The sequence below is a fragment of the Pseudoliparis swirei genome, chromosome 23 (assembly GCF_029220125.1).
Source record: "Pseudoliparis swirei isolate HS2019 ecotype Mariana Trench chromosome 23, NWPU_hadal_v1, whole genome shotgun sequence".
Classification (NCBI taxonomy): domain Eukaryota; kingdom Metazoa; phylum Chordata; class Actinopteri; order Perciformes; family Liparidae; genus Pseudoliparis; species Pseudoliparis swirei.
The window spans coordinates 10203716-10217600 of NC_079410.1; the positions used below are offsets into that span (position 1 = coordinate 10203716).

At 39.7% G+C, this 13885-nt stretch overlaps 2 protein-coding genes across 2 annotated transcripts; one reads left to right on the top strand and one right to left on the bottom strand.

The window, feature by feature from the left end:
- Positions 1-196: 196 nt before the first annotated feature.
- On the top strand, positions 197-2549 carry LOC130189098 (lysine-specific demethylase 5B-B-like). The gene is made up of 6 exons (XM_056407763.1): positions 197-280; positions 385-479; positions 1383-1509; positions 1640-1757; positions 1832-1908; positions 2396-2549. Exons 3-6 carry the CDS (start codon positions 1396-1398, stop codon positions 2519-2521), a joined length of 435 nt encoding a protein of 144 aa, XP_056263738.1. The 5' UTR covers positions 197-280; positions 385-479; positions 1383-1395; the 3' UTR covers positions 2522-2549.
- A 3416-nt stretch (positions 2550-5965) lies between these two features.
- Positions 5966-12767, bottom strand: LOC130188555 (lysosomal alpha-glucosidase-like). The gene is made up of 15 exons (XM_056406951.1): positions 12734-12767; positions 11320-11336; positions 10765-10919; positions 10240-10405; positions 9838-9934; positions 9575-9694; positions 9295-9413; positions 8728-8859; positions 8383-8493; positions 8168-8281; positions 7918-8002; positions 7588-7705; positions 6941-7068; positions 6352-6475; positions 5966-6007 (listed from the first exon to the last, which is right to left on the bottom strand). The coding sequence occupies exons 1-13, from the start codon at positions 12765-12767 to the stop codon at positions 6999-7001; spliced, it is 1338 nt and encodes a 445-aa protein (XP_056262926.1). The 3' UTR covers positions 5966-6007; positions 6352-6475; positions 6941-6998.
- Between the last annotated feature and the right edge of the window lie 1118 nt (positions 12768-13885).

The window sequence follows — 13885 nt, forward strand, 5'->3', positions numbered from 1 at the left end:
GCAGAGCCAAATTAACACTCTCAGATTTAAATTTGTTGGGGAGTCAAGCATAGTTTGATAACGGTTTACAAGTTAGCTGATGTTCATCACTGCGTCTTAATTATGATAAAGCAAATTCAATTTACTAGATCAAGACTTTTGATAGTAAGGTATTGACAACAACTTTAATATTAAACTCTTTTTACCATGTTAATGTTTGGATGCGTTACAGATCAACTTTGAGGACTACGAAGGGATCGTGTCTTTTGTGAATGTACACAACACTCACTGGAAGTTTCTGGTTAGTAGGAACTACATTTATATTCATCATTATGGTCTTTTATTGTTTTATGGATGTTGTGAATAATCTTTGACTGATATTTCATGTCATTCTTGTGTTTTTAGTACATCAGTGCTGCCCAAGGCAGCATTTATTTGGTGGACCCATTCCACACATCCACAGAGCTGGCAGACTCCAACAATGCTGCCAAAAGATTCCGGTACTTTTCTAATTTAATTTTTCTGGGACCTAAATACATGTATTTCATTCCCTTATATCTATCATGTATTGTAATAATTATGGTACAGGTGATAAAAGAAATGTAAGTATAGAGGCAACTATCAGAAGCAGGTATAGTTCGAATTGCATAAGCCCTTAAACCAAGGCCTAATCATATTCCCTGAATCAGGGAATATCTTGTTACAGAGGTTCTAAACCCATTTACATCGTGTCACCCAAAGTTAAAGCTTAGCATGTGGCTGGGACTTTGTAAGAATGCAGTGAGAACCCACGTGCGATTAGACAGGAGACTGAAGCAGCATTCAATTAGTTTAATTCTCTTTGCCCGACAGCCAAACAGTATGTCTAACTTAGTTAGTTGGTGACCTCTAATGTGCTGTGCAGAAATAAAAAAAACTAAGACAGATTAGAAGTTAAGATGAAAAGAGAAGCCTTTCTCTGTATGGTACTAATGAGTGAATCGATATTTGATTAAGCACAGAAAACATTATATAACAGAGCCTATATAGTCTGTATGTTAAGTAACAGTTGAAGTCAAAGATTAGACAAGGATGTTATTGGGTTGGTTCATGAAGCTTACAAACTGCTGGATAGCTCCCTTGCTGTTCCCGGGAGCAGGAACAGCACCTTGGAGAGCGTTGCAACACACAGTCTGACAGACAGACAGAGACACAGATTATATCACGCACTTTTAGTTATGTCCAATATTTCTGGATGTAAGGCTTTGACTAGAGTTACAGAGGCTTCCAGAAAGATGTTGTCAAAATGTGGGAGCCCAACAACTTACAGAGACATTGACGTCGTTTTCGCATATTACATACAAATTTCATGTGTATTGTACATATAATTCACACTGACATTTTCATGAAATATTCTCACACAGTGAGTACTTCAAAATGCGAAGGATCTGCCACAGCAAGTCTGACTGGGTGGATATCAAATGGAAGGGAGCGGTTCTGCAACACCCAGTGCAGCAAGATGGCAACAGTTGTGGGTTGGTGGTAATCATGGTGAGATTAATATTACTCTAAGACCAAGCTTTTCCCAAATTAATATTTATCAATTCTGTATTTTTGATTTGTTGGTTTAACAGCATCTGCAATCGCTCACATGTACATCACATATTGTGCCATTGTTTAGATGGCAAACGAAGTCATGGAGGCCTTCCCAATCATGCCAAACATGGTATTTGGCACGACAATAAAAGAAATGGAAGATCAGCGGAAACAGTTCGCTCTGAAAATATTGAAAGCATCAGGTGAGTGAGAACTTTTTCTACCCATATTTTTTTTGTGTAGTACTCAAGATCTAATAAGTGTATTTTTATCTTAGTGTTTGAATCGGAGGACAAATGTTCGATGTGCTCGGCCAAAAAACCACCCGGTCCAGGGCCTGCTTTCACTGACTGGGTAAGTAATTATTTGACTCGCATCAGTTGTTTGTTTGGGCAATTTGAACATATTATTTGAAAGATAATAGAGGGATTACGTTCAACAAGTAAATGGAGAATGACATGCAACAAAGAGCTCTGGCCGGAGTCCTACCAGTTCATCATCCGTTTTAGTCTTCTGACTGCATGATAGTGTTTATTATTTTAAGATTGTTGACATCATGTGATGGTGAGCTGATAAATGATCAAATGAGAAAAAAAACATAGTAAAAAAAAAGAGGCTATTATTTTGAAGGTAAGATCATTTTAAAATAAAATGTATACATTATTATTTTGGCCCCCAAACTGTTGAACATTGTAATAAATGTAGCACATGGTGTAATTAAAAAAAATGTTTTAATTGGAGAACATTATTATCTTAAGCTCCAAACTGTTACATTATAAATAACAAAACAACATGTAACCGTGGTCAAGTTAAAGGTGATTAATTTTCCCTCTTTTTTTAGATTCAGTGTGACAGCTGTTCCCGCTGGTTCCACAGCCAGTGCCTTGGAATGGACACACAAACCGTTCAGGAAGCAGCAAATTCCAACTGGAACTGCTGTCTGTGTCCCGAATTATTGTATGATTAGTCGAATAAAAAACGACGTCCTGAACACATCTGCCTCAGTCATTTCCTGGGGTTATGAGGAAAAACATATATAAAGCACCTCAAACATGAAAGAAATGACCGATTTCTTTAAACATGAAAGACATTTAGGACATTTACTTTGAAATATCTCCCAATTGGGTCCGTAGATATGTCTGATTCCCAGGATAATAGAAGTCTGGATTGTCCTGAACACAGCTGCATCGGTCAATGCCGGGCATTATGGGGAAAAACATAGATAAAGCACTTCAAACATGAAAGAAATGACCGATTTCTTAAAACATTTAGGACATTTACTTTGAAATATCTCCAAATTGGGCCCGTAGATATGTCTGATTCCCAGGATAATGGAAGTCTGGATTGTCCTGAACACAGCTGCATGGGTCAATGCCGGGCATTATGGGGAAAAACATATATAAAGCACTTCAAACATGAAAGAAATGACCGATTTCTTTAAACATTTAGGACATTTACTTTGAAATATCTCCCAATTGGGTCCGTAGATATGTCTGATTCCCAGGATAATAGAAGTCTGGATTGTCCTGAACACAGCTGCATCGGTCAGTGCCGGGCATTATGGGGAAGAACATAGATAAAGCATTTCAAACATGAAAGAAATGACCGATTTCTTTAAACATGAAAGAAATGAACGATTTCTCTAAACATTTTGGACTTTTAATTTGAAATATCTCCAAATTGGGCGCGTAGATATGTCTGATTCCCAGGATAATGGAAGTCTGGATTGTCCTGAACACAGCAGCATCAGTCAATGTCGTGCATTATGGGGAAAAACATATATAATGCACTTCAAACATGAAAGAAATGACCGATTTCTTTAAACATTTAGGACATTTACTTTGAAATATCTCCCAATTGGGTCCGTAGATATGTCTGATTCCCAGGATAATAGAAGTCTGGATTGTCCTGAACACAGCTGCATCGGTCAATGCCGGGCATTATGGGGAAAAACATATATAAAGCACTTCGAACATGAAAGAAATGACCGATTTCTTTAAACATGAAAGAAATGACCGATTTCTCTAAACATTTTGGACATTTACTTTGAGATATCTCCCAATTGGGTCCGTAGATATATCTGATTCCCAGGATAATAGAAGTCTGGATTGTCCTGAACACAGCTGCATCGGTCAATGCCGGGCATTATGGGGAAAAATATATATAAAGCACTTCGAACATGAAAGAAATGACCGATTTCTTTAAACATTTAGGACATTTACTTTGAAATATCTCCCAATTGGGTCCGTAGATATGTCTGATTCCCAGGATAATAGAAGTCTGGATTGTCCTGAACACAGCTGCATCGGTCAATGCCGGGCATTATGGGGAAAAACATAGATAAAGCACTTCAAACATGAAAGAAATGACCGATTTCTTTAAACATGAAAGAAATGACCGATTTCTCTAAACATTTTGGACATTTACTTTGAGATATCTCCCAATTGGGTCCGTAGATATGTCTGATTCCCAGGATAATAGAAGTCTGGATTGTCCTGAACACAGCTGCATGGGTCAATGCCGGGCATTATGGGGAAAAACATAGATAAAGCACTTCAAACATGAAAGAAATGACCGATTTCTTTAAACATTTACGACATTTACTTTGAAATATCTCCCAATTGGGTCCGTAGATATGTCTGATTCCCAGGATAATAGAAGTCTGGATTGTCCTGAACACAGCTGCATCGGTCAATGCCGGGCATTATGGGGAAAAACATAGATAAAGCACTTCAAACATGAAAGAAATGACCGATTTCTTTAAACATGAAAGAAATGAACGATTTCTCTAAACATTTTGGACTTTTAATTTGAAATATCTCCAAATTGGGCCCGTAGATATGTCTGATTCCCAGGATAATGGAAGTCTGGATTGTCCTGAACACAGCTGCATCAGTCAATGTCGGGCATTATGGGGAAAAACATATATAAAGCACTTCAAACATGTAAGAAATGACCGATTTCTTTAAACATTTAGGACTTTTACTTTGAAATATCTCCCAATTGGGTCCGTAGATATGTCTGATTCCCAGGATAATAGAAGTCTGGATTGTCCTGAACACAGCTGCATCAGTCAATGCCGGGCATTATGAGGAAAAACATATAGAAAGCACTTCAAACATGAAAGAAATGACCGATTTCTTTAAACAGGAATTTTTTATCATACAAAGTCTGTTTTATTTTTATAAACTCTTCCTTGGTACAGTAAAAGGTTTTAATGTTAGCATAATTTAAGCTAAATCTCAGAAACGATCTAGAAAGATTCAAAATCAGTTAATTGTTTACTTGTATATGCTAGTGTATGATTTGTCGACATCTTATTTTGAAAAACGGATGTTGTTTCACGTAGTTCTTTCCGCTAACTTTGTAAAACCGGATGTTGTGTCACGTGAATCCTGCCGCTAACTTTATCAAAACCCTTGCGCGCTCCCGATCGAATGCGTTTACCGTGAACATCAGTCTATAGGTGCACAGAAATTTAAGTGTCGGCTGAGTTGACCACGGAGATCCGAGTGTCGACTGAGTTGACCGCAGTCCGAGTGCTGTGGTGGAGAAGTTGTGCCTGCGAACTATTTACACAAAGCTGCGACTGGAAACGCACTTACACTCACAGTGTTGTTCATTTTGTGGACCTGAACCGTTTTGACTGTTGATGTTATCTATCGAGCAGTTCCGTTCGGTCAGAGCTGCCGTTTAACATGTAGTTTCATTGCGAGTCGTGGCATAAAACAAGCTGTGTTGCACGCAAAGTTTGACTGACGTACGTGTATCTACGAATATGAGACGTGTGTAGCGGAGGAAGCACGAACGCGGAACTAGGGCAAGCACGGTGGGACAAAATAGCTGGCACTTTATAGGTAGGAGCCTCTTTGAAAACACAGCTCTGTGTGAAGTTTTGTCTTTAAAAAGAAGAAGAAAAAAACTTTTAATCGCGATTAATGAATTTCAAAATGTGCGATTAATTAGTTAATTTTTTTAAATCGATTGACAGCCCTAATATTTATATATATTTTTTTGCAAGAGGCACGCTTAACTTGCTTGCAGAGAGAGGAAAGTTACGCAAACACAGGGATTCCCAAAGTGTGGTGCGCGCACCCCTGCGAGCTGCCTCTAGGGGGTGCGCGAGAGGAAAAATTTAATGGTGGTCTAATGGTGTAATAATTAATATTAAACATTCTCAGGGCTCTCAAGTGTCACGCATTGAGCGTGAGACTCACGCATTTCGGTCTTAACTCACGCACTCCCGCCACACATCGTATTTCTTACGCTGAAAAAAACGTGTCTATTTAATGTTTGAATGCAGGGGTGCTCAATACGTCGATCGTGGTCGCCGCAGAGCTCAGAGACGCCGGTCTGCGCGCACCGGGACGGAGCAAAGAAAAAGTCACTAGCCCCCCCCCCCCCCCCCACCCTCGGACTGACCAACCCTTATAGGAGCGAAATTTCCGCAGATCTGCCGAAGAAGAAGAAGAAAAGGAAAAACAGAATGAATCCCTGATTATAATCCAAGAAAAGAACCAACCGGGAAATGCTGAGTTGATACATTTGTGGGATTTGCTTGTTTTGGTCAATAAAACCAAGTGCAAAGTCCACAGAGAACCAGTTGACCTTATGACACACAGCAGGTGATAACGCTGACAGGAAGGCCTCCTCCCCTACGTCACCCCCCACTACAGTACAACCCAAGGACATATTGTGGAGTGCGACACGTTAACCCTTCTTTTGAAGCAAGACCAGAAACAAAGAGACTCCTTTACCACAGGGGGCACCAGGAGTTTATATTTGACGGTTTCATACCAGTCTGCAGTGGCACTGTGATATGCTCTCGCCAGTCACCCTTGACCACAGCCCTCCCTCCTCTCTCCAGCTGTCTCACGATTGGTCCGTCCAGCGGTTCCTTTTCAATTCTGTCGCTCACGTCCTGCAAGCAACCACAGAAACACCGTCAGTAATGCAGCAGGCAGCCTCGGGCTGATGAGACAACGTGTGTTTTAGCAGCCTGGGACAGCTGTTGGTGAGGGGCCGAAAAATACAAATATTATACGGCACCTCAATGAAGTTCTGATGGTTGATATGTGATTGTAAGGACTTCGTTAACTAAAAGGATAGTTTTCATACATCCTCCATCTACGTGGAGTAGATATTATGAAGATGAAGCTCTTTATCCAAACCAAGTCAGATTACCTGCCATCACTGCCCAAATCACATGAATACTTTACTGAATGCATGTTTGCATACATGAAGAAGTATATTAATGATGGATCCACACACAACATACATAAGGATTTATACAATGTTGAAGACACCCTGGAATAGCTTCGTACACACAGTGAACAGCCCAAGACATGTGATGTATACAACAAGCAGAGATGAGTGAACATCTGACCTGGAAGAACTGCAGCTCCTTCTCCAGGCTCCAGAAGAACGGCTGTTTGAGAACGCTCTCAGCTGAAGGCCTCCGATGAGGCTCCATGCTCAACATCTGCTCTACTAGATCTCTGGCTACGATGTCCTCTGAAATAAAGACACAAAGGTATGATTATACGGCATTGTTAAAAACAAGTTTTCTACTTAAAGTTACAACGAATTGCCATTTTGTGTTGATTTGCTGACAGTCTGCTACGACCAATGCTGGTTCTCCTAAGCCTCCCTTCCCTCAACCAATGACAATTGAGAATAACTATATTTTGCTTCCATTATTTTTTTATCGTTGTGAATTCTGACAACCAACATTGCTTCTAACCACCAGGAAGATAAGCGGCCGCTAAGGCGTCAGCTGATGGGGATCCAGTTAATAAAATAAAATAAACTACCTAGTACCACTACTATGTTGTATGCAACACATTGTTGATCCACTTTTAAACTAGACTAGGTGAAAACATCCATGGCTTTCCTCTCAATTGATGTCAAAAGATTGGACCTTGCTACATGCGTTATCACCGGCCATTTTTTTTTTTTTGCTACTTTTTTAAAATTCTGCTGTTCACATTCAAATAACTAAATTCTGCAAACTGCATCGCTGCCCGGTCTAACCTGTGCGTGGCCTCGGCTTCAGTCAGTCCGTACATATTGTGCAGGTTGTAGTGGGTTGACAGCTTCTGCTGAGCCGACATACAAAGAGTTCCCGAGTTCAACTGGCCTCCAACCACCTCTGTTTGTATGACAGCCAGAGACACACAAAGGTTACAAATAAGTGCAACATATGTAGTGATGATCAGTTATGGATCTGGAGTCACTTACATCGTATCGCGTACAATTTCCTTATATGTACTTTAATGCATACACTGTCTAGAAATGTGAAACCAATAGTGTTTGTATGCCTTTAAATGTTAGTGACGTTCAATACTGATCCAATACACTTACTGGGTGTGTAGGGTGGGTTCTCAAGATCACTGTCAGGACAGCCCTCCACTGAGCCCTGCACAAAACTGGCTGGTTCATTCATATCCTGGGGGGTGCATGGGAGAAAAATATCAGGGGATGAGTTATTCTTGGTGTGGTTTTAAGGTGCAGACAAACTAAATACAACAAGTCATGTGAAAAGGACACACCTGATGTCTCATGACTTCATATCTGTTGATACATAAGCCGTGCTCTGTGTTTAAGTACTCACAATCCACAGGCCATCCACAGGAACTTTAGAATGAAACTCTCTGATGCAGTCCTCCCACCAGCGCCTGGTCTCTGGGTTGGTGAAGTCGGGGAAGGCAGTAGGGCCCGGCCAAACCTGGATACAAAGTACGGATATGTGCATCACACACACACACACACATCACAATGAGAAAGAAAAGCATACATCCCTCGAAGAAAAATAAACAGAAGTCTAACCTTCCCTATCAGGATGTGTCCGGTAGCATTTTTAATGAAGACGTCTCGTTTCAGTCCATCATCAAAGGGCGAGTACGTTCCAGGGGGGCTGCTGCTGCTGATCCCCGGGTCCTGAGACACAAACCAGGAGGCAAAGACTCAGTTACCAGGTAGGACAGGTTTGCTGCCATCTACTGGAGAAACATCGGAATCGTCAATAATAACTTGTACTTATTTAGAGAACTACACAATATTTAAAAAATATATAAACAACTGATGCTTGTGTTTTAAATGCTAAATTATAAAAAGACCGTTAAGTCAGCAGTAGCAGTTTGTGCAGTCTATAAAAAATAAAAGCTGTCGCACCAGAATCAGGATGTACTTCATTCCTCTTTCATGGAAGTCCTTCACCATCTCTGGGAGGTCCCCAAATCGCCAGGGGTCAAAGGTGAACACCCTGTCCTTATTGGCATAGTCTAGATCATTCCACTGTACATCCTGGTGATGAAAAAAAAACAGAACAATTTGATCTCAGTATTGCACAATGCTGATGATAACAAAGTATCTTCTTCTTTCTTTTGTTGTCTATCTTATGCATTTTTCATTTTATGTTTGTAATTTTGTAAAATGGTAAATGTTATATAGGTAGAGCCTTCAAATAAGCCCAGTTGTCTTTTTGTCTCTTCCTGCACTGTGAGATTCATTTATCTCTGTTGAGATTTTTATTTTGTTTTATTGTTTAAATTGTGCAAAAATAAATAAATATCTGAAGAGGTCACAACAACATTTGGTGTGTTGCTAAGTGTTTAATTAATACTGACAATTTTCACACATCCGTAAAACTTTGTACATAATAAATGCACATATGTAGGGAAAAGTGTGAGCTGTAAAAATCACGTCCATTTGATAGAGCTTTGTGAGTACTTCATTTACCATGGGAAACGTTGCATTGTGCATGCGTTGTGCCACATGTCGGGTAGTCATAGTGGTTGTGTAACCCCAGCGACACAGATGAAAGCCCAATGACCAATAGGGAGGCATCATGGGATAGCCTGAGGATAAAGAAAGGGCAAAAGAGAAACACATCCACTCTTTACCAGGTTGACTTAGGGCTTCTTCAAATATTAAGTAGACAAGGATTCACAGATTTTCCAAAGCTTAAAAACCACATATACAGTTATTTCTTTTGCTACCTAAAAATTAAAAGACATACCAATGACTTGAAGGTACTGTCGTATCACAGTTTGAGGGTCAGGACCCAAGAAAACATAGAGGTCCAGGATTCCACCGATAGCCACCCAGGTGAGAGCGGGGGTCGGCTGCAGCAGCACTTCTGCAGAAACATTTGGAAAGATATTCAGTGGTAAAAGGTATTCACACATGCAAGAAATATATATATTTTGGATGGAAAGTAAGGATTAAAAAACATGGCACTGGGATGCTGTGTGTGTCTTAGTGGAAAAGATGGCTTGGTACCGATGGCATTGCTGTTAAGAAGGAAGACGCCGTGTGCCGAGCCGTCCTCCTCCTGTACTATGTAGAACGGGTGGGAGCCATAGAGGTTAGCATCGGCCTGCAGAGACAAGCGGAGAGAGGCAGGAAATGACAAAAGGATGACTGTTCCGCATATAACTTGATTTAAAGGTTTTAAGTCTTTGAGAGGTTTTAAAGTGCCGGGAATTAAAAGGAGAGGATGATTATAATTGACATGATGGATATCCCTGGTCAAAAGCATTGGTTTAGGGTTTGGACAATGGAAGAGGTTTAAAATTAACAATTTGTGCAGCAGGAATGCATCTCATTAACCCTTCACATTGGTCTCGTGACCCCTTTTGGGCTCCTGACCCTGATGTTTTAGAGTCACTGCAAAAGACTCACATGAGGTGCCATGTTTCTGTTCCAGAGAGTCAGAGAAGTCCAGTTAAGGTCCAGGAGGAGGGAGGTGTAATGCTCCCCGAGACCAGACACAAGGGAGGATGCTAGTGCGGTGGACAGCTGCAGGTACTGGTCAGCAAACAGCAGAGGAGCGACTGTGGTGTTCATGCTGGGCAGGGCAATCATATGTGATACAACTACACGATGATAATGATAAAGAATATCATCACAGCACTCTTTTCATGCAGTTGTCTTATTATCCATGGCTCATAATATTGAGTATGAGCATCTTCGGCACAAAAAGTGCTGAGTTTTATATATATATATATAAATTATGGCATTTAAATATAATTATGAAGATACAATTAAAAGTGAAAACCCAGCAAGTAGGTAATGGGATTATAACAGAAGGCGAAGGCACTGTCTCGCTTGTTGATGGATTGAAGGATAAGTAGGACTAAACAGAGTGTTGCTATGATACCATTTATGTAAATTGCAATTGTAAAACAGTTGAAAAAATCTACTCACATGACCCGTCCATTGGATTTGCGCCGCACTATGAAGCCAAACGGGTCAGACTGGTATTCAGTGGAATAAAGGGCATCTTTAGTCGTATCAGCTGCGCTCTGAGGAACACCAGCTGGAAGTTTGACTTCATATCGCTGAGATGACGGGTCCTTTAACTTGAGAGAAAATAAGTGTCAGATCATTTTTAGCATTACACAGAAATGAGCCGTGTTTATAGAATAACAGAAGGTCTAATCTCTTTATTGCATACATATGAATGAATTCAACTTGTTTGGTTGTTATTATACAATTATTATTATAATACAAAGTTAGTTAAAATAAACATAATAGCCACTGACATTTTGATTACTTATAGACCATATTTCCGGGGTTTTGTTTCATGAAAAATAAACTTAATTTCCACATCCTCCCAAATCACACAATCTACGTTTTCTCCTAAATTGTTTTAGCAACCTCAATGGCAAAAAGAAAGACACATTTTACTATTTAAATAAATGTTCCACTCGAACTACATCAGTCATTCTAATCAACAGGCTTCCTGCACACGGTACTCACAGTGAGATGGAAGCAGCCTGCAGGGTCCGTGTACGTAATGTTATTTCGTTTTTTCGTTTCATTCCAAATACGGAATACGGAAATCACGTGGTTTTTTCGTTTTCCGTTTGAAAACCAAAAACGGAAAAACGGAATACCACCTCCGTATTTCGTTTCTGCCGTCTGAAACCAAAAACGATAGAACGGAAGTGTTTAAAATGAAGTCAAAATAAAAGCCAGTGATACATATTCGTATTAACCTTAGAAGAATATTAATTAATCAATATAAAGAATAAATAATTAAACGGGGATATTTTAACGATGCAAACACATAGCAGGGTAACGTTAGAAGAATATTAATTTTGTCAATATAAAGAATAAAGAATTAAACCTGGATATGTTAGCGACAGTGGTGACGACGGGAAGTTTAATATTCATGTAGCCTACAGCAAGAATCACCTTCTCCTTAATCGTTGCATTGTTTGATGCAACACAGTTCCTAATATAGATTAATCAAAGTAATGTTTCTGTGCAGAGACTATATTTCCACCGCAGAGTAAACGGTTCACCTTTATACCGCTAGATGGCAGTATACCTGTTATTGATACATATGTATTTAATGCCGTTTATTTCCTCTGATATTTATGTTCATGGTTAATTTCCAGCATAGTTGTATACATCATGTATTTACTTGTTTTATTTGGGTCATTTTGGAACTAAACATTCCCACATGGAAGAGTGAGGATATGATGACCACGAGGCAATACATATTGACAATTGAAAAATAAAGAGACAGTTGAGTTTTTCTTATTAAGCAGCGTTCAGTTAGCACCCAGTCACAGCACTACCTGTGCTTCACCTGTAACCTTCATTACTACATCATCATTACATCAACGGTTAATGGGGACACGTTTTTTGTTTTGTTTTTCGTTTTATGTTTATATGCATGTGTGTGTATGTATAGTGTGTGTGTTTATATGTATATATGTGTGTGTGTATATGTATGTATATGTATATATATGTATACGTATGTATGTGTGTATATATATATATATATATATATATATATATATGATTCTTTGAAATAAGTTTTTTCGAGAAATCATAGGTTAGGGCACTTATAAGCTCGTTAGCTTCAGCTTCGACCCTTTCGGTCAGCCACTTTCTTCATTTGTTGAATTATGATTGTTGTATATTTTGCTGATCGAAATAAACTAAAGCATCATAAACATGTAACCTGTTCTGTTGTGACTCTGCTGTCAGTGTCTTTACTCCTCTGACTACATCACATCATCATCATGTAGTACTTTGGTCTCCAGAAGGATGGAGCTCTGTGTTGTGTGTGAACATGTTTTGAGGAGTTGACTCCATGAGTTATTGTATCAGAGTGAAACATGGAGAGCAAAGCTCCTCTCACATCTCTAACATGTCTCACATAGTTTATAGTAGTGATTGGCGTAGGCCCCCATGGCTATATCTCTGCATGTACATTTAGATAAGCCATATTCAGCTCAGAGCCTTGTTTAGCTTATAGAGCAACAGGTCATGACCTTCTTTAGCTCAGAGCAGCAGGTCATGAGTGACCTTGTTTAGCTAATAGCAACAGGTTTAGCTCAGAGCAACAGGTCGTGGCCTTGTTTAGCTCAGAGCAGCAAGTCATGACCTTGTTTAGCTAATAGTAACAGGTTTAGCTCAGAGCAACAGGTTGTGGCCTTGTTTAGCTCAGAGCAGCAGCTCACATGTACTTATATCTGATCCAATGACATAGAATAGAATAGAGAATAGAAATATACTTTATTAATCCCCAAGGGGAAATTTGTCGAGCCAGTAGCAGCAACACAAGAATAAAAATAAAAATAAAATAAAATAAAAAACACAAAATATAAGAAGGGTTAGGGTGATCTGGCAAGAGGTGAACTGTTGTAGAGCCTCATAGCCGTCGGCAGGAATGTTCTCCTGTATCTCTCCTTGTGGCAGCGGAGCGTGAGGAGACGTCTGGAGAAAGTACTCCTCTGTCCCCTCCATCTGCACACTTCTAGATTCGTAAAGAAAGACAATCTTTGGTATTTTCTAATTCTTTATGTCAAGCACAAGTTAACTACTCCCCTAAAGAGGAGCCTTCAGAATTAGTGGTAGCATTGCATTAGGATTACATTCTTGTATTTGAATTGTATTGCTGGATCTCAATTCCTCTGATTCTTCCATCTGCAGTCAATCTGCTCACATGATTTACATCATCAAAGTTTTGCCTTCCAAGAGCTGTTCCAAATGAAAAGTGAATGTCAGATGTATGAACCGTCCTGACTGAGCTTCACTGAAGCTTCATACCTGCTACAGGCTCAGGTCAAAATGGTGTTTAGTATTATGTGATTTATAGGTTGGCTCAGATTGTTTATCATTGATGTTTGTTCCTGCTGTTTGATTGTAGTGCTCAGACATCAGCTGTGTTCTTAGTGAAGCAATAGGTGTCAGATTGGCATCCAAACTGAGGGTGTCAGGGTCCTTAAGCTGCCCTTCATAAACAAGCGAGGTTCCCAACCACATAGGGGTCCTCCTCCAGTGGGAAATCTTCACACTGGGTCCAAAT